The sequence below is a fragment of the Erythrolamprus reginae genome, chromosome 3 (genome assembly GCF_031021105.1).
Source record: "Erythrolamprus reginae isolate rEryReg1 chromosome 3, rEryReg1.hap1, whole genome shotgun sequence".
Classification (NCBI taxonomy): Eukaryota; Metazoa; Chordata; class Lepidosauria; order Squamata; family Dipsadidae; genus Erythrolamprus; species Erythrolamprus reginae.
The window spans coordinates 240,244,692-240,272,533 of record NC_091952.1 but is presented as its reverse complement, the minus strand read 5'-3'; the positions used below and the strand labels follow the sequence as shown (position 1 = coordinate 240,272,533).

Sequence of the window (27,842 nt, the reverse complement as noted above, 5' to 3'; positions counted from 1 at the left end):
AGTCCTGTTGTTCAAGGTTGCAATGTATTTATGTCAAGAAAGTCCCTATTCAGAGTTCTAGCCAAACAGCCATCATTTAACTCATCTCAGTTTCTTTTCCTTATTTTGAGTACTATTGAAAATAACTTAACTCTCAAGGTTGCTGTTATTTCATAGTCGTTCTGTTTGGTTCTGTCTCCTTGTAGAATTCACCAATACTGTCATCGCTATTCATCAACCATCATCTCCTCCCCTCCTCATCCTCTTCCTTCCCCAATAAATATCACAATTCATATTTTACTATTCCACCCATAACTCTTCCTCACCCCCAAATATTCCTATTTTTCTTAAGAAAAACACAATCTGAATTTAGCCTTCACAAAGCCAGTTGGGGAATTTTCTGCAACAATGTCATTTCTGATTTATTTTTGCACTTTTCTTCCTTTTGGAAACCAGGCAACGATGCAGAGGAGTGACACTCGAGTAAGTGTCCAAGAGTATATTTCTGTCTTACTCTTGTGACACTTAGTAAGGCTATACTTGCTTTAAAATACAGTTGTCAATGCATCATATTGCCATCACAAGATGTAACACGACATTTCCCCCCTTCAAGGAGCTGGGGTGGGCATGGCCTGCGTGTGTCCACCAGTTTGACATCCTTGCTTTCAAAAAATATGGATGAAAAACAAATCCAACATATTTTGAAGATATATTAGGGAAGAGACAAATGCTAAGGATGTCTCGAGGCATGGTCATTCTTGTTCAAAGGTCCTACCCAATGTCTGATTTGCAGAAAATTGAATTGATTGGTGGTCCAATAATTTACCACATTTATTCCATCACTTCTCTTTTCTTTCAGCAAGGATCAAATGAGTAGAGAAAGATGGAATAGTTTGATGCCTTGATTATCATCAGAAGTAAATAAACATCTGGAAAGTTTCCAGCACTCTAAGTAATGGAACAAGAGCAAAGAAGCCTTACTGTATATTTACTGTTATTTCAAAGCAACATCTGGAAATAAAAAAACTTATATGTGAGACACATAAATGTCACATCGTTTGGATCTCAGTGCCTTTCAGATGTACAAAGGCTGCTGGCCAAGCTAATGGGAAACAGTAGCCGGTTCCTACCAGGACGGTCAACGACATTGTACTGGTAGTGAAAACTGAGCTGTGCATGCAGCTTCACATCTCTGCTGTGCGCATGCATGCGCCCGAGCAACATTTTGCTTCTGTGCATGCGCAGGAAGCAAAATCTCAGGAAGGGATGCGCGTACAAGAGAGATTTTGGCAATTTTTTGCTTCTGCACATGCGCGAAAGCAAAAAAGATTGCCGAAATCTTGTGCACGCCTGCGTCCCCTCGTGAGATTTTGCTTCCAGTGCATGCGCTGAAGCAAAATCACACTTGGACACATGCACACATACGCTGGAGATGCGGGGTTGTGCATGCAGTGCACTGGTAGCACCCGCCTGGAAATGACAGCTACTCTTCAATACAAACTCCACTTCAGAGCAGAACTAGTCCTTATATCAATTCAATAGCTGCCCTGAGTCCACAGAGATGGGTGGCATATAAATCCAATATAAATGAATGAATGAATGAATGAATGAATGAATGAATGAATGAATGAATAAATTCAATGTGTTAAATTCTTAGCCCACAAAAAAGACAGATTTTAGCAGGTTTTGCATCACCGAGCTACAATCTCAATCTATCCAATAAAATTTGATGTTTGGCCACCTGCGTTTACTTGAAGTGGGACATTAGTGAAATATCAATGAAGTAAAATCTTACAGGTGGTCCTGAGGGCCCAGGAGATCCTTTGTTGACTTCAGAGCAGGAACAAGAATGTGGAAGGGCAGGGCAGCCTTCTTCATCTCTCTAACAACAACAACAACAAAGGTTGCATTATCTTCAGTATATTCCAAATTAGTAATACCATTCAGACTTACATACCGCTTCATAGTGCTTTTACAGCCCTCTCTAAGCAGTTTACAGAATCAGCATATTTGCCCCCAACAATCTGGGTTCTCATTTTACCCACCTTGGAAGGATGGAAGGCTGAGTCAACCTTGAGCCGGTGGTGAGATTTGAACTGCTGAACTACAGCTAGCAGTTAGCTGAAGTAGCCTGCAGTGCTGCACATTAACCACTGTGCCACCCTGGCTCTTTTAGGATATTCTGGATGCTGATTAAGTGATCCTCTTTAGCAGACCTTTCCATATATAGTTATAACAAACTGGCAAATGACTAAATAAGTATTCTTAATGGGTAACATCTTACCAAAGCTGGAAGTTCACAGCACTTATCTCTATTGGCCCAGGAAGTCGAACAAACGATATCAAACATCTGCAGCTGGAACTGGTTAAGAAGGAAAAAAAAATCCAAAATAATCAGGCAGCATCTAATAAAAACATAACAAAAATTGAAGGCAACAATCACCCATGTTCTTATTTTTGTTTGACTTACCAAACCCTGAACTGAATGCTTGCCTATGAGGTACAGTTGTATAAAAAGCTTTTAAAATCTGCCCAAATTTATCCAAAATTTGAACTGAAGGTGACCTCCAAATGGAAACTTAAAGAAACTCATGTGAGTCTAGACTCATGCTTATAGCAACCAATATTTTATTTTTAAAAGTAAATTATTTCCAGGAAACATATTAAATGGTTGATTGATTGATTGATTGATTGATTGATTGATTTTATTGATTTTATTGATTGATTGTATTTATATACTGCTCACTCCAAAACGGACTCAGAGTGGCTAACAACATTCATAAATACAACAGTAGTAAAAAAGTTTTTCTGGTCAATTCAAGTAATCCTCAGCTTACAACCACAATTGAGTCCAAAATTCCTGTGGCTAAGTGAGACCGTTGTTAAATGAATTTTGCCCCATTTTATGACCTTTCTTGAATAGAATAGAATAACAGAGTTGGAAAGGACCTTGGAGATCTTCTAGTCCAACCCCCTGCTTAGGCAGGAAACCCTACACAACTTCAGAGAAATGGTTATCCAACATCTTCTTAAAAACTTCCAGTGCTGGAGCTTTCACAACTTCTGGAGGCAGGTTGTCCCACTGATTAATTGTTCTGCCACAATTGTTAAGTGAATCACTACCACTGTTAAGTTAGTAACACGGTTGTTAAGTGAATCTGGTTTCCCTGTTGTTTTTGCTCATCAGAAGAGCAGAAAATGTGATCACCTGACCCCATATGAGTCAGTTGCTGTTGTGAGTGGTCCTTGGCCAACTCTGGTAATGATACATTCTAAAGAGGATGAGCCAGGCCCATCTTGGTACACTGGGCCAGTGGTTTGGCCAGCTTTTGCAGAGAGTGAGAGTGAGGGAGAGATAGACAAGGATGAACCTGAAAGACCACCAGAGGTGGCAGATATGCCAATGACCGTAGGGTCTGACTTAGAGGAGGAGGAGGAAGACCATGAGCCTTTGTTATATGCCCGCTTTAGAAGACTAAGAAAAAAAACAAGAATACTTATATGGGAAAAGGAAGTAGTCTGTAGTTTGTTAACTCTAGGAAATTGTTAACCACTCCCCAAAGGTATTTAAGGGTGGCTGATGGGAAATTCAGAGTGGAGTTTCAACGTTTTGTAATGGAGTCCGTTGAGGTTTGGGGTTCCAGCCATGTTACGCTAGCCAACTGTTATTTCTCTATTAAAATCCTTGGAGTAGAATTGCCCTGTCTGTGGAGAGTCTGGAAAGCTGTGACTGCAAGTCAGTGAAACTAAAGAAGCCTTATCTCTGGCATTGGACCAGAGTACCTCCGGAACCACCTGCTACCGCACGAATCCCAGCGACCGATAAGGTCCCACAGAGTTGGCCTTCTCCAGGTCCCATCGACTAAACAATGTCGTTTGGTGGGCCCCAGGGGAAGAGCCTTCTCTGTGGCAGCCCTGGCCCTCTGGAACCAACTCCCCTCGGAGATTAGAACTGCCCCCACCCTTCCTGTCTTTCGTAAACTACTCAAGACTCACTTATACCATCAGGCATGGGGGAGTTGAGATACCTTTTCCCCAGGCTTTTTTATACTTTGTTTTATGTTTGGTATGAATGTGCTGTTTGGTTTTTTAAATAATGATAGGGTTTTATATGTTTTTAATATTAGATTTGTTCCACTGCTATATTGTTTTTATTGCTGTTGTGAGCCGCCCCGAGTCTTCGGAGAGGGGCGGCATACAAATCTAATAAATGAATGAATGAATGAATGAATGAATGAATGAATGAAGGAAGGAAGGAAGGAAGGAAGGAAGGAAGGAAGGAAGGAAGGAAGGAATGTGCAAATTAGCTTTGATCTTTGACAGCAGCTTAGATGCTGGACTGTTATCTCTTAACTCTTCTCAGTGAGAAGTTGAACTCCCCTGCATGAATTTGGCTTGTAAAAATGATGCTTTCTATATAAAAAGGTTGATTTAAAATATCAGTGAGTGGATTCCTCCTTTGTTTTCAATCTGCGTAGTCCCAGGATAGAACCGTTGCCAGGTGTCCAAATTTTGGTCACGTGATCATGTGGGGATGCTGCAATAGTTGTAAGAGCGAAAAATGATCACCAGTCTTTTTTTCAGTACTGTTGTAAATTTGAACGGTCGCTAATTGAAGCGTTGTATGTCGAGGAGTACTTCAGTACAACCATGTTGATGAAAGCAAACTCATCTTTGTTTTCCAAAATAATTCTTCTTTCACCCTCAGTACCTAATCCTACAAATGCCATAATGTTATATTGAGAACAATGCAATAACTATTGCCCATGTTGCTTCGATCAAGTCCGAAATCAGAGTTAAAAGGTACATAAATATTTGTTGAGAATCCATAGTGTTCACATTTATTTTCTCATTCTAAAATAAACAACTCCTCATAAATCTCCAAGTGCCAAATTCACCTCTCATGCAACATTTCCAACAGAACAAACACACAGTTTCTTTAAAAGATGCCTCGAGGAACGAAATGTAAATTAAGAATATATACTAGCATAATTCATTTTGCCATATTTGCAGACATTACAGGACAGGACTCTTCTGCAAGACTCAGTTAAATTCAAGAGAGGACATGGTCAAAGAACACTGGGTATCACAGAGAACGTATTCTTTGAAATGTACATATTGGCCTGTTCCAAATGAACAAATGGCTTTGCTTGCATCCAATTGTGTCCAGTTCTTAAAGACTACTTGGATAAGTCTCTGCAGTGTTCTTGTTGAAATTTTGGAAGCGGTTCACCATTGCCTCCTTCCTAGAGCTGAGAGAGAATGACTGGCCCAAGGTTATCAGGTGGCTTTGTGCTAAAGCAGTGGTTCTCGACCTTTTCTTCATCACAGACTCAAAATACATTTTGTGGCCATGGACCACTGTTGTGGTTAGCTCTGGCCCAGCTCCTGCCCCAAGGACTGTGGATGTGGGGGACATGCTACAGGCCTGTTTTGCCCCTGGTGGAATCTGATGATGAAGGCTCCTCTGACCAATAAGACATGAGTGACAGGGAGGAGGAGAGTGTGGCAGACAGCTCAGAAGGAGATCAATTATCTAGCTCCTCTTTGGATTCAGAACAAGAGTTAATGATACAGCCACGCATGCGGAGAGCGATGCATAGGCAACAACAACTGAGAGATTATTATCAAAGAAAATGAGGCCACCTGTGGTTGGGTGGGGCTGTGGTAATTAGTGAGGCTGCTATAAATAGCAGCCTGTGGGTTTGGCCATTGTGGAGGATTATTTGATCGTTTGTTGTGTTTCATGACTGCTTTACTGCCTTTGACTTTTTGTGTGCTGATTTTTCCTCGCTTTGAAACTAAGTGTGAGCAAAGTGTGTTTCACTTTGTGAAAGAAGAAGGACTGTAAATTGCCTCACAGCTGCAAGCTAAGTATCACAGGACTGAGAAGGGACTTGTACAAATTACCAGTTTGTTTGGAGACAAGTGCTCTTTGCTATACCAAAAGAGGGCTTAGTTTAAGTGAATTTTCATTATAAAGAACATTGTTTTGAATTTTCAAACGTGTGTGTGTCTGAAATTTGTACCTGTGAATTTTTGGGAGGATTCTACCAGAGAGCCCAACAGAACAGACCACCAAGGCTTAACTCAAGATTTAAATCACAACATTTTTTTCAAGCCTTCACAGACTACCTGAGATGACACCAGACATCTGTGGATCAAAGGTGGAGAATCTCTGTGCTAAAGTAATAATAACACAACTCTAGCCACAACTACACCAGAATTATTAACAATTTTATTATATTATATTTTATCATCTAGCTAGGAAATTGAGTCCTATAAAAATAAATTAGATAAATAGAGTCAAATAAATTAAATTGAATTAAATTAAATTTGAAGGCCACACATATTAAACTTGCCAAGTCTTAAAAACACTGCTGAGTACCATAGTTCCCTCTAAGCTGAGCAGTGAGCAATTGCTCACTTAAAAATCATCATCAACTCAGAGTTTTCCAAACCTGTCCAGAAGCCGAGAGGGAAAGAGTGAGAGGGAAGGAGAGAGAGAGGAAGAGAGGAAGAGAGAGAAACAGATAGAAAAAAGAGAGGAAGGAAAAGAGAAAGAAAAAGAATGGGAGTAAGCAAGAGAGAAAGAAAATCAAAATCTAGTTTGAAACTAGCTCAACTATTTAAGTGGCATTTTCATATTATGAGCTCACTGTTATAGACAGTACAGTATTTTATTTTGAAATTCTCTGAGGCAAAACAGAGTGGGTTTTTTGTTTGTTTGTTTGTTTGTTTGTTTGTTTGTTTGTTTGTTTATTATTTCTGTGCCGCCCAGTCCCGAAGGGACTGCCGCTCAGACACTATACTTTTCCGCCCCCCCCCAAAAAAAAATTAGAGGGAACACTGCTGAGTACATCAAGTTTCAAATTGTGGGTACTTGCAATCACTTCTGTTGTGCTTTGCCACCTAAAAAGAACTTCCAAATTTACTATCAGGGTGCCAGATATGGTTTGTGTGTGTGTGTATAAAACAATTTTTAGAGACAACTGAAGCATTCTTGATGTTTTAGTTTAGTCTCACGGACCACAAGATAGCATCAAGACATAATTTCCTGAAAAAAAATGCACTGTACCTAATCAAAAGTCGAATTTGTGAAAATAATGCTTCTATTTGTTTTAAAATGCATGTTTGTGGACTTACATAACCATCAACCAATTCAGTTTCAGACAACTATTTTTTGGGGGTGGGTGGGTTGCTTCCTGTGGGCATATACTGTAGTTCACTTGACCACTTATCATGCATACAACCATGATTTTCCAAACAAAAGCCATCATTTCTTTCCTGTTATTTTCTTACAAAGCACCCTTCAATTGCAACTTTTTACAAGATGGCCTTTGTCATTCTCCACTGGAGCATGGCCACAGAGGTTGCTTGGTTCAATTGTCTTACAGGAGTTGATACGTTAATTGCCATGAGTCTGAAAACACTTCTTTGTACAAAGTACATAATTTTATGTGGAGGGAGGGAAACTATGTATTTCACAGTCCGAGCAAGCTCAAGTCGATGAGGTTTAAGAACCCCATTTAGTCAAGAGAGTTCAAAGGATATGACCACATTGTCCAGCTACGAAAATTAAATCCACCTCTCCTCCTGCTTGATGAGATAATCATAACAATGCTCTGGAAGATCTTGTTGGGAACTGTCATTTTGAAAAGCAGATAAAAGTACAGGCTGAGTCTCAAGAGTTCAGTATGGTCAAGTAGTTCCCAGAGAGTGAGCCAAATGACTTTTCCCCTTAGAATTTGACCACAACACAAAGATGTCTTGACAAAGTAGAGGAACATAAAGTGAATGAAGTGAATGGTGGCATAGATGAATTAATGCTCTGCTGTCTAGTTACAGAAGGGGTGACATCAATCCCTGGATAAATAAACTGAGGAGCCATCTTGCCCCAATAGGACTGGCCTGCTCTGCTTGTCCTGGTAGAAGACGCCCATTGCAAACTGTTCTGTTTCTCAAAGCAGCCGGCCAGTAATTAACCCCCAATTAAGGCTCACACACAAGGTTTCCAAATGAAAGAGTCTATTTACAATAGGGTTTGGTGCAACACACAAATTATAACAAAAGAATGTCCTTTGACTGCCAAATTTCAGAACGGGAGGCAGACTTGTTAAGCGAGGCTTCCAAAACAAGAGCAGAATCTCTTAACCCTAGAATTGTCCAGGACTGTAGCAAGATACGTTTGAACAACAGGCAAAAACTCTGAACGGGCTCCTTTCCTTCCAAAGGTTCAAACATTGCTTTTCTGCAAAGGGAACTTCCCAACTCCTCCCCCTTATATACACCCTGGGAGTACAGACTGGGCACAGCTGTGCTCACTTCCTCCTTCTGAGTCTGTGTAACTGTTTTTGCCTCCCCTGCATACTTCTAACCTATGCATCCAGGATCGGATCCCTCTTCTTCTCTTCCGCATCAGACCTAGGCAAAGCCCCAGTTGGGGGTTCTATAGCCTCTGCAGGCTTCTCACACTCAATCTCTCCCTCCTCCTCGCTGTCTGACTCCTCTGACAGCCACATAGGCCGACCATGCCCAGATGGCCTCGGTTCATCAGGCTCGAAGTCCATTGACAGAGAACCTGGCTGCGATCCAACCACAACACAAACCACATCAACCAAGGAATTTGAGCTGGCACAGATTTATTTTTTGATTTGATTTGATTTGATTTGATTTGATTTGATTTGATTTGATTTGATTTGACTTGACTTGACTTGACTTGACTTGACTTGACTTGATTTGATTTGAATGCCGCCCCTCTCCGTAGACTCGGGGCGGCTAACAACAATAATTTATTTATTAGATTTGTATGCCGCCCCTCTCCATAATAAAACAGCATATGACAAATCTAATATTAAAATAACTAAGAAACCCTTATTAAAAACCAGACATACACACAAATATACCATGCATAACTTGTATAGGCCTGGGGGGAAAGGAATATCTCAATTCCCCCATGCCTGATGACAGAGGTGGGTTTTAAGGAGCTCACAAAAGGCAAGGAGAGTGGGGGCAATTCTGATCTCCGAGGGGAGCTGGTTCCAGAGGGTAGGGGCCGCCACGGAGAAGGGTCTTCCCCTCGGTCCTGCCAAATGACATTGTTTAGCCGACGGGTCCCGGAGAAGGCCAACTCTGTGGGACCTAACTGGTCGCTAGGATTCATGCGGCAGAAGGCGGTCCCAGAGAAGACCCTTTTCTGCCTTCTACCAGGGGTGGGTTCTGGTTTTCTTTGCTTCCGGTTCGCTCAGGGATGTGCCATGGGGGCACATGTGCATTGTGCACCATGTGCATATGCAGTACTTTAAAAAAGGTTCTGCGCATGCACAGTAACTTAAAACAAGATGGCGGGGCCTATGGCGCCACTGGGAGAACCAGCTCGGGAGTGTGGCAGGCCTGGGTCGCTGCCAGTTCTAGCGACTCAAGCCGCCAAGTTACTACCCTTCTGGACTTCAGGAAGGGCCTGAAAACCTGGCTCTCAGTGGTTAGTACGATGACAGATAAGGCACCACCTCTTCTCCACCTGGAGTTTATGGTTTTTAGTCTATATTTAACTTTTTTCAATTTAATCTCTTTTTAATATTTAGAATTGTGTTTGTATCTCTATTTCCACTATATTGTAAGCCTCGGCAAGTCATTTTAGACAACAAGATGGGCCAGTTATCGATGTAATTAATAAATGAGCCTTGCTGAATAATCATCCACTTTTATCTCAGCTCCTTTACTTACTGGTGCCGAACTGTCCCTTGGTCCTCTGGATCGAACCATTCTCCCCAGTACTTCTATCCCGTTAGAAGTGATATTTCCTGCCGCGTTGATAATCTTCTCACCCACTTCCTTGCAATCAATCACTACTTTAGCGGTGGTTTTGCTGATAACAATATGCAGCTGGAAGAGGAGAAGGAGGTTTTAATGCACAACAAGGGAGCCAAATGACTTGCACTTAAAAAGAGCTCTTTGTAATCCTTTTAATGCAATTCACAGACACGCGATTTGTTTGGTAAAGTTTCTGTAGGCACAGAGGGCTGCATTCTCCTGCGTTCCTCAAGTAGCCTGTTGACCACCAATTCCATCTTGTGTATCACCAAGAAAGACCCAACTGAATATTGAAGATTGAGGGATAAATGGGGCATGTGCTGAGCCAGGATAGTGAGAAACAGCCAGCTTGACCCATACCTCTGTAACAGAGATTCATAATTTAGGTGGATTTGTGGGGCTTACCAATGGCCAAATTCCAAAAATAAGGAGATCACAGTGTGTATTGAGAGAATATCTCAAGAGCTTTGAGGAAAACAATACATAGCATCTTAAGGTAGAAGACTTTTCATTTTGACCCTTAAAATGGCACCAAGCCATTCTAAAAACAAGAACCACATCAACTTTATCCGTCACTCCAGAAACAGAAAGGTGTTACCTTTATTATTTGTATAAATCACTCAAGGCAGCAAGCATATCTAACACACCTTCCCTTGTCTTATTTTCCCCACAACACGTTACATAGAAACATAGAAACATAGAAACATAGAAGTCTGATGGCAGAAAAAGACCTTATGGTCCATCTACTCTGCCCTTATACTATTTTCTGTATTTTATCTTAGGATGGATATATGTTTAAATTCAGTTACTGTGGATTTGTCTACCACGTCTGCTGGAAGTTTGTTCCAAGGATCTACTACTCTTTCAGTAAAATAATATTTTCTCACGTTGCTTTTGATCTTTCCCCCAACTAACTTCAGATTTTGTCCCCTTGTTCTTGTGTTCACTTAGCTATAAAAAACTCTTCCCTCCTGGACCTTATTTAACCCTTTAACATATTTAAATGTTTCGATCATGTTCCCCCTTTTCCTTCTATCCTCCAGACTATACAGATTGAGTTCATTAAGTCTTTCCTGATACGTTTTATGCTTAAGACCTTCCACCATTCTTGCGGCCTGTCTTTGGACCCGTTCAATTTTGTCAAGATCTTTTCGTAGGTGAGGTCTCCAGAACTGAACACAAATGTGGTCTCACCAGCGCTCTGTATAGCGGGATCACAATCTCCCTCTTCCTGCTTGTTATACCTCTAGCTATGCAGCCAAGCATCCTACTTGCTTTCCCTACCGCCTGACTGCACTGTTCACCCATTTTGAGACTGTCAGAAATCACTACCCCTAAATCCTTCTCTTTCGAAGTTTTTGCTAACACAGAACTGCCAATACGTTAGGTTAAATGATCGTGACTGGCCTAAAGGCATTCCTATCTGACTTTCATTTGGGTGATTCTTTGACGGCGCACAAGCTTCTGTGGTTGAAGAATTGGCAAATGGACGCCCACCAAAAGTGGCGGTTGGCAATGGCTAATTTTGGGAGAGACCACCTGTTTGGCAAGTATTGAGAGCCGTGACAGAAACCAGAGATAACAAGAAAACCCTGCTGTCAGTGACCAGATCTTCTGATTTTCAGCTATCGACATACACCAGATGACTGACTTATCGTACAGGTGCCAATACACAGAGGCCACAGGGATTTTATAGTGCCAGGACTGGCCTGAGAGGGGGCATCCCTTTAAAGCGGGACTATAACTCACGGTCTCCTGGTTTTTAGCTTGTTGCTTTCCCCATTAGACCAAACTGCTTTTCGTTTGTAGGTGTGGTTTTTTTCCATATTTTTTTTTTGCACATTGGCAATTTGCAGAGTTGTAATAATTTAAAATTAAATTAAAGAAAACAAAACAAAACAATATATAAATACACAAGGGCTGAAGAATTAAATACTGAAGACTAATCCCAGGAGAAAACTATTCCGCTAGAAGGTAAAACAGAATGGTATAAAATTGTGTAAACATTTAGACAGCTGCCACATGGCTCCCCTCCTTTCTAGATGAGTTAAACAACAATTGTCTTATTTCACTTTTTCGCAATGATATAAGCTTAAAACAGAATTTGGCAGCTATAAAAGTGACATCATTTTTAACAGTCTGAGAAGAAATGAAATAAAGAATGTGTTTATCATATTCTTTATTTCATTTCTTTTCATTTTATCAGCCCCCCCACTCCTCCCCAAAATTAGTTAATTATTCGGACATTTGTTGAGGCCACAAAAGGAACACTAATAAATCATATGGAGGCTCCAAACCACTTTTTCCCCTTGTATATTTGCTCTACAAGTTTGAATCTTCATAAATTTTGGAGAAAAGAGCAATACAGTGATCCCTCGATTTTCGCGGGGGTTGCATTCCCAGACTGCCCACAAAAGTTGAATTTCCGCGAAGTAGAGATGCGGAAGTAAAAACACCATCTTTGGCTATGGACAGCCAAAAACTACCCACGTGCACCCTTTTCCAAGGCCGCGCAAGGAGCTGGGCTTGAAGTTGGGGGCGGGGAGCGACAAAAGTGCGGCGGCCGCCAAAGATTGTTTTGAATGTCGTCCGCCCCCGCACCCCCACGCCTCTGGCCCCCTCGCTGCTACCCCCCGCCCGTCCGATCCGCCCTTCTCACCGGCTTTCTTGGGGCATGGGTCTTCCTGCAGCAGCGCTGACAGCTACGGCTTCTCGTCCTCCTCATTCGGCCGCTAGCCGCTCTGAGCGCTTTGAGAATGCCCGCCCCGCCCCTCTCGCAGTCCCTTAGCTGAGAGCGCTTTCGTCCCAGCTGTCAGCGAGGGGGCTGCAGGAGAGGCGGGGCAGGAGTTCTCACAGAGAGAGCAACAGACAGAGCAAGATAGAAAGGAGAGCGGGAGAGAGAGGGAGAAAGAGAGAGAGAGAGCAAGAGGGTGGGAGAGTGGAAGGTAGAGAGAGAGAGAGAGAAATGATAGAAAAAAGGGGAGAAAAAAGAGAAATGAGAAAATGATTGAAGCAGAGAATGACAGGAAAGAGAGAGAAAGAGAGTGAGAAGTGACTCTTGGTGATGACGTATGGCGTCATCGGGTGGGAAAAACCGTAGTATAGAAAAAAACCTGTGGATTATTTTTTAATTAATATTTTTTGAAAAACCATGGTACAGTAGTCCCTCACCTATCGCTGGTGTTACATTCCAGACCTGGCCGCGATAGGTGAAATCCGCGATGGGGAATTTATCGACTGATAGTACTTATTTAAGTATTTATATTGTAATTGTTTGGTAAGTTTTCATTGTTTTAAATGTTTATAAACCCTTCCCACATAGTATTTATTTTAGATACAGTATTTAAATACAGTATTTACAATTTTAGATTTTATTTTTTTTAAAAAAACCTGCCGATCGAGTTCGGTGGGCTGTTTAAATCTGCCGATCGACTTCCTCAGAAACCCGCGATGAAGTGAAGCCGCAGTAGGTGAAGCGCGGTATAGCGAGGGACTACTGTATAGCCGTTTCGCGAAGTTTGAACCCGCAAAAATCGAGGGATCACTGTATTGGGAAAACAGGTTCCTTTGTATTTAAAATATCCCTAAAGACTTTTCCAAAGGTGCTTTTTCCAAAAGACAACTGGACATTCTTGCATTTTTTTCCCTTTGAAAACATTTCATTTGTCATCCAAGAAGCTTCTTCAGTTTACTTCTTGGATAAGAAAGGAAAAGTTTTCTAAGGAAAAACAACAAGAAGAAATTCTAATTGCCTTTTGGAAAAGCACCTTTGGGACAACAACGACGTGGATGATTGAGAATCTCCATATATATATTTTAAAGGTCTTTTTGAAGCATATTTCAGCAAGTGTCTCACCTTATGGAAACTCCCATAAAATATTTTCTTTATGTCAGGCCCTTCAAAGGTTACCGTCTGGAATTCCCCTTTGTAGTCATAATTGAAGAAAGTCAAGGTTTTGCCATCATCTGCACAGTGTATGAGAGAAATAAGGCTCAGATAACTGTCTGCTTTTTCTTTTTAAAGTTATATATTGGCTCATCATATTTTCAAGCCAAAGTCATGATCAGTCAGCTGGCCAAAGAGACAATGAGAAGAACAGACTTCCATATTTCATCAAAACCCATTCCCTAAACTAGGCAACCTGTGCAAGGCAAAAGGGGAGGGAGTTTTGGCAGGTGGATAAACTGCTTTCCTAGACAAAATGGGGGGATTTAAATTGGTTAAATCTGAGCATCCCACAGGCGAAAGGAAAGCTATTTAAATCCACTTCCTATATCCCAGGGGCAGTAGTGGGTTGCTACCGGAACGGTAGAGGATGGCGCGCCAGTAGCGATCGGTGTGCTGTGTGTGCAGCTTCAATCACGTGCATTCACACGTGCGTGTCCCTGTGTGATTTTGCTTCTGCGCATGCACAGGAAGCAAAATGTTGCGAGGGGACACACGAGAGAGAGATTTTGGTGATTTTTTGCTTCTGCGCATGTGCAGAAGCAAAAAAAACCCCACTGAAATCTCACACACATGTCCCCTCACAAGATTTTGCTTCCTGCGCATGTGCAGAAGCAAAAACACACTGGGATGCGCAAACCCACAAACGAACCGAAGCTGGACATGCAGCACACAAGTAGCAGCGGTAATGGTAATCTGTCCCTGCCCAGAGTTAATCAAACTCAAGACACAGAGGCTGGATCTGGCCTGTGACATGCTTAAATATGTCCCATGGGACTGGCCTGGAAAATAGCAAAGGCCCGAGGTGCCTCTGGCAGCAAAAATGGGGCAAAGGGGGATTTCGCATGGCCTATGATGCCCATTTTGGCAGGCAAAGTGCTGCAGGTGGCTGACCATCCAGTCTCTCTCCCAGCCAGGCCATGAAGGACAACTACCAAGCTGATCTGACCCTCAGAGAAACCCAGTTTGACACCCTGCTCTATCTCTAGGCAAGCAAATTGAGGTTTATTAAGTTCCTGGTCCTTTTTGTAAACCAATGAGATTTGAAGGATATGAAGATATAAATGATAAATATGGACAGTCCTGGCCGAACAGTCACATAAAGGGAACTTACTGGTACCTCACCTTAGATACCTTCCATAAGAAAAGATGATTTATAAATATTTTATTAGATTGTTATCCTGCCTTTGTTGTTTTATAGGTAAGTCTAGGTAATAAGCATACAAAATACTTGTTCCTCCTCAGTGAAGGGCTGCAAAAATGTTTACTACCACACTGTGGGTGTGGATTATTTTGTGGGTGTGGCTTGACAGCCATGTGACCAGGTAGGAGTGGCTTGATGATCATGTGACTGGGGTGGCTTAAAGGTCATGTGACTGGCTTAAAGGTGGCCAATTTGATGTCACTCGCATCAAGGGTTTGGGTTAGGGTGCCTGGCCTCTCCTCCCCTCAAAGAGATAGTTTCCCTATCTACTTACTATTACCGAACATCAAAAATATACTATTTAATTCTATGTCTATATGCCATATGTGTACATACATGCATATTACACACAGGCACACAAAAATATACATTACCTACCATATAAACTGTTTGTACACACATACACACACGCACGCACTGTTCTTCTAAAATTATACACATTCAACCTCATTTACTGCGATAGGAAAAACATACCCAGAGCCCTGAAGGGAAAATAATGAAAAAAACCAAAATTTTTCTACCAGTCCATCACTGTTCCTACTACTACTTTTTCCACAACAACAACCCTGTGAGGTGGGCCCAAAGACACCCAGCCAGTTTTCATACCCAAAATAGGACAGAACTCACAGTCTCCTGATTTTTTAAAAAGATTTCTTAAAATTATTAATTGGATCAATTGTATTATTATTTTCTCTATATATGTTGTGAGCCACCCCGAGTCCTCGGAGAGGGGCGGCATACAAATCCAATTAAACTCAACTGATTTCTAAGTCACCATTTTAATCACACCACACTGGCACTCTCATATATCATATTATAAATAAAATATAGTACATAAATAGAAAACAGTGATAGAAACATAGAAGAAGATCCTGACTTCTTAAATCTCTTGCTGATTACATGCAAAAATAAAAATAAAAATCCACATGGAAATAATCAATCACAGCACAACTCTAAACCACAGGTACTTACTATCCAAAATAACTCCAACCAATGGCTCATAACTTTCATTTAAAATCTCCCACAGAGCAAATGGTTCCAGAGGTGTTTCAGGAAGGATGCGGAAGAGAAAAGTTATGGTGTAATCTGATGGGAGACCCTCTGGATGTACATATCTGTGAAAAGAAAGCAAGTTTTGCAGAAAAGGACATTAATACAGAGACGTCCTACATCAGGATGGAACCATTTTTATTGACCCAAGGTTACTTACAGAAGGCTGTGCGTAACATCTAATGCCAAACTCTGTAAGAAGATAACATTATAATCTATTTGAGGACACAATTGTGGAATAGCAATAGCAATACCATGTAGACTTATATACCATTTCACCGTGTTTTACAGGCCTCTCTAAATAGTTTACAGCAGTCATGGCAAACCTATGGCACGGGTGTCATATCTGCTGACACGCGAGCCACTGCCCTAGCTCAGCTCCAACATGCATGTGTGTCCCGGCCACCTAATTTTTGGCTTGCACAGAGGCTCTGGGAGAGCGTTTTTGGCTTCCAAAGAGGCTCTGGGGGAATGGGAGAGGGCGTTTTTACCTTTCCCCGGCTCCAGGGAAGCCTTTGGAGCCTGGGGAGGGCGAAATTTGAGCCTACTGGGCCCACCAGGACATTTCTGGCCCTCAGAGAGCCTCCAGGGGGTGGAGGAAGCTGTTTTCGCCCTCCCCAGGCATTGAATTATGGGTGTGGCCACTTACGCATGCCTGATAGCACGCACGCACACTCTTTTGGCACCAAGGAAGAAAAGGTTCACCATCACTGGTTTACAGAGTTACCATACTGCCCCCAACGATCTGGGTCCTCATTTATTATCATAATAAACCCATGCGCAGTGCCGAAAATTTTTCCCACCAGAAGTTGGGAATTTAAAATTTTTTAAAAGCCCAAAACAGGATGGCGATTACGTCCACAGTGCTGGAAGCTTATTTTCTGCACATGCTCAGAAGAAGAAAAAAACCCTAATTTTTTAAACATTTGTTTTTTTAAAAGATGGTGGCGCTCACAGACCGGTGCAGACCACACCAGGTCTGTAATGTCATTATGACATAACCAGTTGGTTGCTACCGGTTCTGGCGAACTGGTTTGTACCAGGGGGAACCCCCTTCTGATAGCAGGAGTTGTAAATCTGAACACACATTTGACTTGTCATCAACATTTCATCAATATTCCTGAAATAAAAGGATATTTGGGGTGACCAAAATGAATAATTAGGAAATATCTTCAGGCAAACAAATGAAAGAAAAATTCCTGAAGACCTGCAGAATAATTACTCTAGCTCTGAACTATAGGAACTTCCTGTAAGCCATCCAGCCAATGAGCAAATCAACACTTGCTCCTAAATTCTAATCACTCAACGAAGCAGTGGAAGTGATGTGCCGGTGTCTGGAGGCTGTTGGGGCCTAGATGGGTGTCAAGAGACTCAAACTCAACCCTGATAAGATGGAGTGGCTGTGGGTCTTGCCTCCCAAGGACAATTCCATCCGTCCGTCCATCACCCTGGGGGGGGATTACTGACCCCCTCAGAGAGGGTCCGCAACTTGGGCGTTCTCCTCAATCCACAGCTCACATTAGAGAAACATCTTTCGGCTGTGGCATTTGCCCAGGTTCGCCTAGTGCACCAGTTGCGGCCCAATTTGGACCGGGAGTCACTGCTCACAGTCACTCATACCCTCATCACCTCGAGGCTCGACTACTGTAACGCTCTCTACATGGGGATACATTTGAAAAGTGTTTGGAAACTTCAGATCGTGCAGAATGCAGCTGTGAGAGCAATCATGGGCTTTCCCAAATATGCCCATGTTACACCAACACTCCGCAGTCTGCATTGGTTGCCGATCAGTTTCCGGTCACAATTCAAAGTGTTGGTTATGACCTATAAAGCCCTTCATGGAACTGGACCAGATTATCTCAGGGACCGCCTTCTGCTGTACGAATCCCAGCGACCAGTTAGGTCCCACAGAATGGGTCTTCTCCAGGTCCCGTCAACTAAACAATGTCGCTTGGCGGGACACAGGGGAAGAGCCTTCTCTGTGGGGTCCCCGGCCCTCTGGAATCAACTCCCCCCAAAGATTAGAATTGCTCCCACCCTCCTTGCCTTTCGTAAGCTTCTTAAAACCCACCTCTGCCGCCTGGCATGGGGGAACTGAGATACTCTTTCCCCCTAGGCCTTTACAATTTTATGCATGGTATGTCTGTATGTATGTTTGGTTTTACAACAAGGGTTTTTAACTGTTTTAATATTGGATTGTCGTATACTGTTTTTACTATTGTTGTTAGCCGCCCTGAGTCTACAGAGAGGGGCGGCATACAAATCCAATAAAATAAAATCAATCAAATCAAATCAAATCACTCCCATTTTTATATCTCTGGTTTCTAGGAGACAGCCTTTGTACCACAAGAGATGTTTCATTTAACTGGGAAACGAAACTAAATGCTTATTACTTATACATTATTGACTTGATTTGTTCCAGTTGTACGCAAGGGTTTGATAAATAACATGCAATATTTTTCTTAAGGTTTACTCTTCCCCACTCAACCCATGTTCCTCTAATGCCACGTTACAAATTTGGCTTCCCCTTCACACCCCACAAGCTTTGCTTTCCTAATCCTTAAAATCTGCAAAAATCCACATACAAGCTGAAATAGCTTTATCTCTCCTCTAAACAAAATGCTCTTTTTTCCAGGCAATATTCAGCTCTCATGCCAGATGATGAACCATTTTAACAAATAAGGAGGGATATTTTTTTTTAGCATACGTCTGGCCCCGGGAAAGACAAAACCTGGGAACATGCCAGTGAATGTGTAGGCAGCTTCTCGTTAAGAGAAGAAATGGTTACTGTAAATGTTTGAGAGAAAAAGAATCTGTTCATATTTTGTCTTGGAAAGCAAATTAAAATTTCAATCCAAAAATAATACGACAGTGAGATGTCTTAACCAGGCACCTCTCCAAAACCAGCACAACTTGTAGACCTTTTCTTCTTCTTCTTAACAAATGAATACTTGATTAAAGGCAGAATGATGGATCTTCAAAGATTAAACAAGGCCCAATATGGAAGGATGCCCTACTGTGCTAGTTTTGCAGTGTTTTCCATCTCCACAAAAGCTTTCGGACAAGGACAACAACATTTAGTGCCTGGAGAATCTTTGAGCAATGGATTTCCAGGCAACTGGACTTTCTTTGTTTCTGCTTGAAGACGTTTCGCTTCTCATCCAAGAAGCTTCTTCAGAATTGACTATGTTGTTTGGATGAGAAGCGAAACGTCTTAAAGGAAAACCAAAGAAAGTCTTAGTTGCCTTTGGAAAAAGCACCCTTAGCCCGACAACAGAGAATCTCCATAGACATTTCAAAATGACACTATAGAGTAGTGTTTCCCAACCTTGGCCACTTAAAGATATCTGGACTTCAACTCCCAGAATTCCCAAGCCAGCGAATGCTGGCTGGGAAATTCTGGGAGTTGAAGTCCAGATATCTTCAAGTGGCCAAGGTTGGGAAACACTGCTATAGAGTACTGCACATCAAGACAACTAGACACAAGAACGGTTTTTTCCCAAACAGCATCACTCTGCTAAACAAATAATTCCCTCACCACTGTCAAACTATTCACTAAGTCTGCATTACTATTACTATTAATCTTCTCATCATTCCTATCACCCATCTTCTCCCACATATGACTGTATGACTATAACTTGTTGCTTGTATCCTTATGATTTATAATAATAATAATAATGACAACAGAGTTGGAAGGTACCTTGGAGGTCTTCTAGTCCAATGCCCAACTTAGGCAGGAAACCCTACACTACTTCAGACAGATGGTTATCCAACATCTGCTTAAAAACGTCCAGTGTTGGGGCATTCACAACATCTGGAGGCAAGCTGTTCCATTGATTAACTTGTTCTGATTGTCAGGAAATTTCTCCTTCGTTCTAAGTTAGTTCTCTCCTTGTTTAGTTTCCACCCATTGCTTCTTGTTCTACCCTCAGGTGTTTTGGAGAATAGGTTGACTCCTTCCTCTTTGTAGCAACCCCTGAGATATTGGAACACTGCTATCATGTCTCCCCTGGTCCTTCTTTTCATTAAACTAGACATATCCAGTTCCTGCAACTGTTCTTCATATGTTTTAGCCTCCAGTCCTCAATCATCTTTGTCGCTCTTCTCTGCACTTTTTCTAGAGTGTCAATATTAATATATTATTGTTATTGTTATTGTTTGTCATTGTTGTTTCCTGATTGCTGATTTGTACACTATGAAAATCGGTTGCCGATCAGTTTCCGGTCACAATTCAAAGTGTTGGTTATGACCTATAAAGCCCTTCATGGCATCGGACCAGAATATCTCTGGGACTGCCTTCTGCCGCACGAATCCCAGTGACCAGTTAGGTCCCACAGAGTTGGCTTCTCCGGGTTCCGTTGACTAAACAATGTCGTTTGGCAGGACCCAGGGGAAGAGCCTTCTCTGTGGTGGCCCCGACCCTCTGGAACCAGCTCCCCCTGGAGATTAGAACTGGCCCCACCCTCCTTGCCTTTCGTAAACTCTTTAAAACCCACCTCTGCCATCAGGCATGGGGGATTTGAAACATCTCCCCCGGGCCTATAAAGTTTGTGCATGGTATGTTTGTGTGTATGTTTGCTTTTAATAATGGAGTTTTTAGTGTTTTTTAAATTATTAGATTTGTTATACATTTTTTTATTGTTGCTGTGAGCCGCCCCAAGTCTAGGGAGAGGGGCAGCATACAAATCTAATAAATAAATAAATAAATTAAGTGTTGTACCTCATGACTCTTGACAAATGTATGTTTTCCTTTATGTACATTGAGAGCATATGCACCAAAGACAAATTCCTTGTGTGCCCAATCACACTTGACCAATAAAAAAATCCTGTTCTGTTCTGTTCCATTCTGTTCTACCTGCAATCTAGTCTATTCTAATCTATTAAATTCTATCATGAGTCAAACTCAACTGAATGGATATCATCATCATCAACATCATTAGGGAAAGAACAACTCTACAGCATTACCCAGGGCTGCACAAATGCAGTGCAAATCCAAACTAAGGGTGCAAGATAGGTATAATTAGCAAAACCTCTTCTGGGTCCCATTGTCTATGCCGAGAGTGGTGATTTGCAATGGTGAAATGTCTCAATATCCACCCTCCATTCCAGACAAAACGGCTTTATTGGAAAGCAATAAAATGGAATCATGAGGTCACGTTTTCTGGCTTTAATACAGAGAAGGCTTTGTACAACTGCTAGATAAGTAATCGCCATATGACTTTTCAGTGCTTTTGAAATAAAGTTTAACCTGCACACTGTTGATACTAAACAGATCTAGGTAGCTATTCAACTGCAGTCAAACATTTATGACATGGCTTTTTAATTTTAAATTAGACATTTCCTGGCGAAGACAAGTCTATCAGTTCCAATTTTGGTTTGGGTCTTTGCCAGAAATCTATCTATCTACTACTGTACAGCTGAAACTTCTCGAGCCTTAATTCTTTCTAGAGCTCCTCTACAGAAGAGATGAGGGCTAGCCCCTTAGCTTTCTGTTGTCTCACATAGCCACCTTAAATGCTGCCCCTCCCTGCAATTTTTGTTTGCTTACTTCTTAGTGATTGTCTCAGCTTCAGCCTGCAGCAACAGTAGATATCTAATCCACTGTTTCTCAATTTTGGCAACTTTAAGATATGTGGACTTCAATTCCCAGAATTCCCCAACCAATCAATGCCCATGCATTTTAAAGCATGTAGGCTGTGGAAGTTCTGGGAGATGAAGTCCACCCATATTAAAGCATGCGTGCTCAAGAAAAATCTGGGAGTTGAAGTCCATCCGTGTTAAAGTCCATCACCTCGAGGCTCGACTCCTGTAATGCTCTCTACATGGGGCTACCTTTGAAAAGTGTTCGGAAACTTCAGATCGTGCAGAATGCAGCTGCAAGAGCAATCATGGGCTTTCCCAAATATGCCCATGTAACACCAACACTCTGCAATCTGCATTGGTTGCCGATCAGTTTCCAGTCACAATTCAAGGTGTTGGTCATTACCTATAAAGCCCTTCATGGCACCGGACCAGGGTATCTACGAGACCGCCTTCTGCCGCACGAATCCCAGCGACCGGTTAGGTCCCACAGAGTGGGCCTTCTCCGGGTCCCGTCAACAAAACAATGTTGTTTGGCGGGACCCAGGGGAAGAGCCTTCTCTGTGGCGGCCCCGGCCCTCTGGAACCAACTCCCCCCGGATATTAGAATTGCCCCCACCCTCTTCACCTTTCGTAAACTCCTTAAAACCCACCTCTGCCGTCAGACATGGGGGAACTGAGATATTCTTTCTCCCTAGGCCTTACAATTTATGCATGGTATGTTTGTTCGTATGTATGTTTGGTTTTACAAATAAGGGTTTTTTAGCTGTTTTAGTATTGGATTTCCATGCTGTTTTGTTTTACTGTTGTTAGCCGCCCCGAGTCTACGGAGAGGGGCGGCATACAAATCCAATTAAGAAAATAAAAATAAAATAATAATAATAATAATAATAATAATAATAATAATAATAATAATAATAATAATAATAATAATAATGTTGCCAAGGTTCCAAAACACTCATCTAGTCCATCTGTGTTGGAACTACATTCTGCAGTTCTGTTGATTGTTGATTGTTTAACAAGATGTATATGCTGCCCAACTCCAGTGGACTCTGGGCGGCTAACAACATATAAAAGACAATTATAAAAATTACAGTATCAAGTAAATATTAAAACAATTAATAGCCTTATTAAAAAACTAGAAACATTCAGTCATTAATGGTCCCAGCCCTACTGGAAAAGCCAGGTCTTAATGGCTTTCCGGAAGGCCGGTAGGGTAGGGGTAATGTGAATCTCCGGTTGGTTCATCTGAATGAGCACAAATCAAATGAAATGACATACAGTAGTACCTAGGTTCTCGTTGTTAATTCGTTCCGGAAGACGTGCTGAATACTAAAATAGACAGATACTGAGAAAAACCACATGACTTACCACATGCTATTTCAACCTAAATAAATAGCAAGTCACAAGGCAGCTGATATCAGCAATCTCCTATATCTCCTATACCTTTCTTCCATTCCTATATCTCTTCTTCTATTCTTTCATTGATATGTTCTATTACTATATCTTTTTTTCTATTATTTCATAGATATATTTTACTATGGGTATCTCCTCTATAACCTTCATCATGTATTTTACTATGTGTATATATATATATATATACCCACCCACTAAAACCCTCATTGTGTATTGGAGAAAATAAATAAATAAACAAAATAAATAAATAAGCCGATACCAGCAAATCCTATGTAGCTTCTTCTCTGGTAATCTCACAATACTAACCAGAACATACAAAACTAACACCTGAACAATCCTTGAATATAGTTCAGCTGTCTGGAACCCACACCACATTTCGGACCTAAACACTCTAGAAAAATATCCAGAGATACTTTACTAGAAGAGCCTTCCACTCTTCCACTCGCAACAGAATACGGAAACACATTTACAATCCTAGGTTTAGAAAGCTTAGAACTACGTCACCTTAAACGTGACCTAAGTGTAGCCCATAAAGTCATCTGCTACAACACCTTTCCTATCAACGACTATTTCAGCTTCAACCACAACAACACACAACAGATACAAACTTAAAGTAAACCGCTCCAAACCTGACTGCAGGAAATACAACTTTAGTAACTGAGTAGTAGATGCATGGAACTCACTACCAGATTCTGTAGTATCATCACCTAACCCCCAAAACTTTACTCCTAGACTATCTACTGTTCACCTCTCCCAATTCCTAAAAGGTCAGTAAGAGGCGTGCATAAGTGCACCAGCGTGCCTACTGTCCCCTGTCCTAATATTTCTCTTTTACTAGCATCATGTATATAAGCATTGCTATATCTTTGTATACTACCAGTACGTACGTGACCAAACAAACAAACAAACAAACAAATACATTTTACATATTTCCATGTTACTCCAACACTCCTCAGTCTGCATTGGCTGCCAATCAGTTTCCGGTCACAATTCAAAGTGTTGGTTATGACCTATAAAGCCCTTCATGGCATTGGACCAGGATATCTGCGAGACCGCCTTCTGCCGCACGAATCCCAGCGACCGGTTAGGTCCCACAGAGTTGGCCTTCTCCGGGTCCTGTCGACTAAACAATGTCGTCTGGCGGGACCCAGGGGAAGAGCCTTCTCTGTGGTGTCTCCGACCCTCTGGAACCAGCTCCCTCCAGAGATCAGAATTGCCCCCACCCTCCTTGCCTTTCGTAAACTTCTTAAAACCCACCTCTCCCATCAGGCATGGTGGAATTGAAACATCTCCCCCTTGCCCATGTAGTTTTTGTGTATGATTTGATTGTGTGTTGTTTTTTATATATTGGGGTTTCTTTTTTGGACTTTTTAATCTAAAACTGTAATCTAGATTTTTAAATATTAGATTTATTACTATGTACTGTTCTTCACCATTGTTGTGAGCCGCCCCGAGTCTGCGGAGAGGGGCGGCATATAAATCCAATAAATCTAATCTAATCTAATCTAATCTAATCAACTACCAAGAGACAAGCATCGTGACAAGATTTCTGCTTCAAAACACGTTGAGTACTGAATTTGACAAGGTTTGGAGCAGTCAAATGCCAAGCAAGGTATGACAATACCGGGATTATACTGAAGGCTGAAGCAAATGTTTCTAATTGCCTTCTAGAAGTCACAGTGGAGGAGAAAGAAAGGAAATCTGGACTGCAGCTGTAATGCTAAACTCCGACTTAGTCCTGCATCTCAATGCAACCACTGACTCAACTTGCAAATGGAGCTGAGAGGCATCCATCAGATTTCTGCTTGGAATTCTTTCAAGAGGCTTACAAATTAGTGAGAAATCTTTCAGGAAAGAAGGAAACGTCTGGGGGAGAATTTCCAGATGCTGTTTCTTTTTCCCACCATCTTTTTTCCCTAAGCAAATACTTCTTTATCTGGGAAACTTTTAAGCCAAAAAGCTTTTTTTCCTTGCTTATTTTAGTTTTATTTTTAATGCAAAACAATTGCGGCGCAGGCGGAGTAACAGTCGGACAACAGTAATGGGTATAAATAGGGTCACTTTTATTAACTCAACTTAATTAACTAATTAACCAAATAAGCCCACGTGACCTGCAGTGGTGCATAAACTCAAATGGGGGCGGAGTTAACTTCAACACAAACTCAACTGAGCAACTTCTGGGCGAAAGCTCCATGCCTGGGTGCAGGGTCATGGTAAAATTACACCTGCGCCTTGCCCCTGGCTACGCCCCCTTGGCGTGTGGGATGGCTCGCCACTGGTCACTGATAATATCCATGCAGCGAGCCACAGGAGAAACCCCCCTCAACGAACCCAGGCCGGTCGAGCCCTGTGATCCGAGAGGAAGATCCCCCCTTCACCTCAGTAGAGGTGCCCCTAAAGGAGATCACCATTGCTGCTTACGCCCATTTCCGCCCCCTATCGGCCAACCCCCCCCCCCAGTGACCTTGAGGGGGGGGGCACTAGTCGGTGAGACCACCCCCTAACCACAACTCCAACGTACAGAGTAGAGCAGGCGAAAAAACAACCAGAGCTGGGCCAATTTGCTGTGGTTGCAAAAAATTCCTACTCGGCCCCACCGTGGGCGACCCATCATATGTACCCTGTAGCAGAGGGAGGGTGGGCGGGTGTCTCCAAACTGCCGGGCGAGGGTAACTGCGCCACGAGGCAGCCCCTTTTATAGGGCTGCCTCACCCTCGCCCGGCCAATGGGTGGCCTGCGCCACCAAACTTCGTCACTGCGGCCCCTAGGGATGACGAGGGGCCGCAGGCTCCGCCCCAACATGGCGGCCTCCTTCCCCGGTCCCACGCCGCAACCCCGCGCCAGCTGGTGAGTCGCCGGCGGCATTGCCATCATGTACAGAAATTGCAGGACATCTTTGTTCCTTTATGCAATTGTAGCAGTATGTGCAATGTACATGTGCATGCAAGGCTGTGTGAAAAACATACACGCACATACCAATATACCAATATTCTGTATTCGAATGTGTGTAATTGAACAGAGCCTCTCTGAGCAAGATGGGCAGTTTCTAAATTAAATTAAATAAAATTAAACCAATTAATCAATCAATCACTGTAATTCCAAAATAATCAAACTCCCTTTCCTAGATACAAAAATTACATTGATATTACATGGTTAGGTTGCATAAGTTATTTTTTTAACAGTTGCTTATGACTATAATATTACAGATTGTTCCTAAAGTCTGTCCGTAATCAAATTAAGCAGGTTACTGTGTGACCCCACCTGATTTTACACTGTCTCTTTTTTGTGACCATTGTTAAATGAATGTGGCGGTCATTAAATCCATTGTTTGCACTGAGTTGGGGTTTTTTTTGCCATAAACTGGAAATAAACACCTTAAATTTCAGTGAGGCGATCATGGGACACTGCAAATATCTGCAAATATTGGTCAGTTGCTAAGCACCCAAAATGTGATCACATAACTGCATAGAAAGGGAGGGACGAACAGCTTTGAAACCAGGGTCATAAGTAGCTCTGAGGAGGTCTGTTGTAACTTTGAACAGTTGCTAAATGACCAGTTCTTAATTGAGGACTACTTGTATAAGAGAAGCCATCATTTTAGAGTCCTTGCATTGCCACAAGAGATCCAAGTCCAGCCTCTCTTAAAACCTGTTGACCCTTATCTAGCTAAATCTACCAATTTAGTGCTGATCATTAGTTGATGGAAATTCTTATACAAGGGTGTACAAACTTGGCAACTTTAAGACTTGTGGACTTCAGCTCCCAGAATTTCTCAGCCAGACCTTTTGGCTAGAGAATTCTGGGAGCTGAAGTCCATAAGTCTTAAATAAACAAAATCTCACAGCCAACCCCCACTCAGTAAAAGACCTTGGAATACTAATATCAAATGACCTAAGCCAGTGATGGCGAACCTATGACACGCGTGTCAGCACTGACACGCGTAGCCATTTTCGGTGACACGCGGCCGCCGAGAAAAGGGGAGCTTTAGGGAGTGGCCAAGATTCAAATCTCCCCACTTTCCAATTTCCCACCGACTGCAAGCAGGTACAGCAAGCCCAATTATTATTATTATTTTTCCTCTCCCCTTAATTTTGTTTTGCACCGATTAAAAAAAAATTGTGCCGGTTGCAATTTTAATTTCACTCCCAGGGCTATTTACCCGGGGGTCCTACTTTGCTTACATTAAACTGCTCATCCCGTAAACAAATATCACTCCGCCAGGAAATCTACTCCAACCTCCCCTCCCTCCTTCGCTTCTTTCCCTCCACGAGCAGCGCGCGGTGTCCCCTCCCCTTGGGTCAATCGCATCGGGGAGGGCGGAATAACTTAATTGCCGTTTCCTCTTATAGCTGTTACAGGAGATGGTGCTAAGGTAAACCCTTACCGGTTTAAACGTAAAGGATGAGGGGTTATTAATTTGTAATTTTAAAAAATCATGCCGGCCTCGCAAAAAAGAGAGTCCGAAAAAAGAACTGTGTGGACGTCGTGCTGTTTGTTTCCTCCTTTGGTGGCTCATAACTAGATTTTTACAACCCCCTGCCCCCCTTGATAACCTTTTTCTTGAATCTGATCAGTTTGGGGGGTCCCCCCCCCTGCCCAGGAAAGAGTTGCAGCAGGAAAGCAGCGCATATGAAAAGCGCACTGCTTTCCCGGAAAGCCGGCTTTCCTGGCCGGCACAGGGCTTTCCCGGGCAGCTGGCTTGAGCCTTGTGCCGGTCAGCAAAGCCGGCTGCCCGCCGGAGACGTGGAGAGAAAGAAGAGAAAGCGAGGGAGGGAAAGAGGAGAGGAAAGAAGGAGGGAGGGAAGGAAGGGAGAGAAAAGTGAACAAGAGGGAGAGAGAAAGGGAGGAAGAGAG

At 42.3% G+C, this 27,842-nt stretch overlaps 1 protein-coding gene across 2 annotated transcripts in view; it reads right to left on the bottom strand.

The window, feature by feature from the left end:
- The window catches only part of COL14A1 (collagen type XIV alpha 1 chain), a 166,383-nt gene that overhangs the window by 49,125 nt on the left and 89,416 nt on the right, over window positions 1–27,842 (bottom strand). For both annotated transcript variants that reach the window (XM_070748242.1, XM_070748243.1), the window contains 5 exons: window positions 15,915–16,057; window positions 13,649–13,758; window positions 9,706–9,864; window positions 2,264–2,341; window positions 1,775–1,861 (listed from right to left, as the gene is read on the bottom strand). In XM_070748242.1, the coding sequence (XP_070604343.1) occupies window positions 1,775–1,861; window positions 2,264–2,341; window positions 9,706–9,864; window positions 13,649–13,758; window positions 15,915–16,057 (577 nt within the window). The remainder of the gene's footprint in view (window positions 1–1,774; window positions 1,862–2,263; window positions 2,342–9,705; window positions 9,865–13,648; window positions 13,759–15,914; window positions 16,058–27,842) is intronic.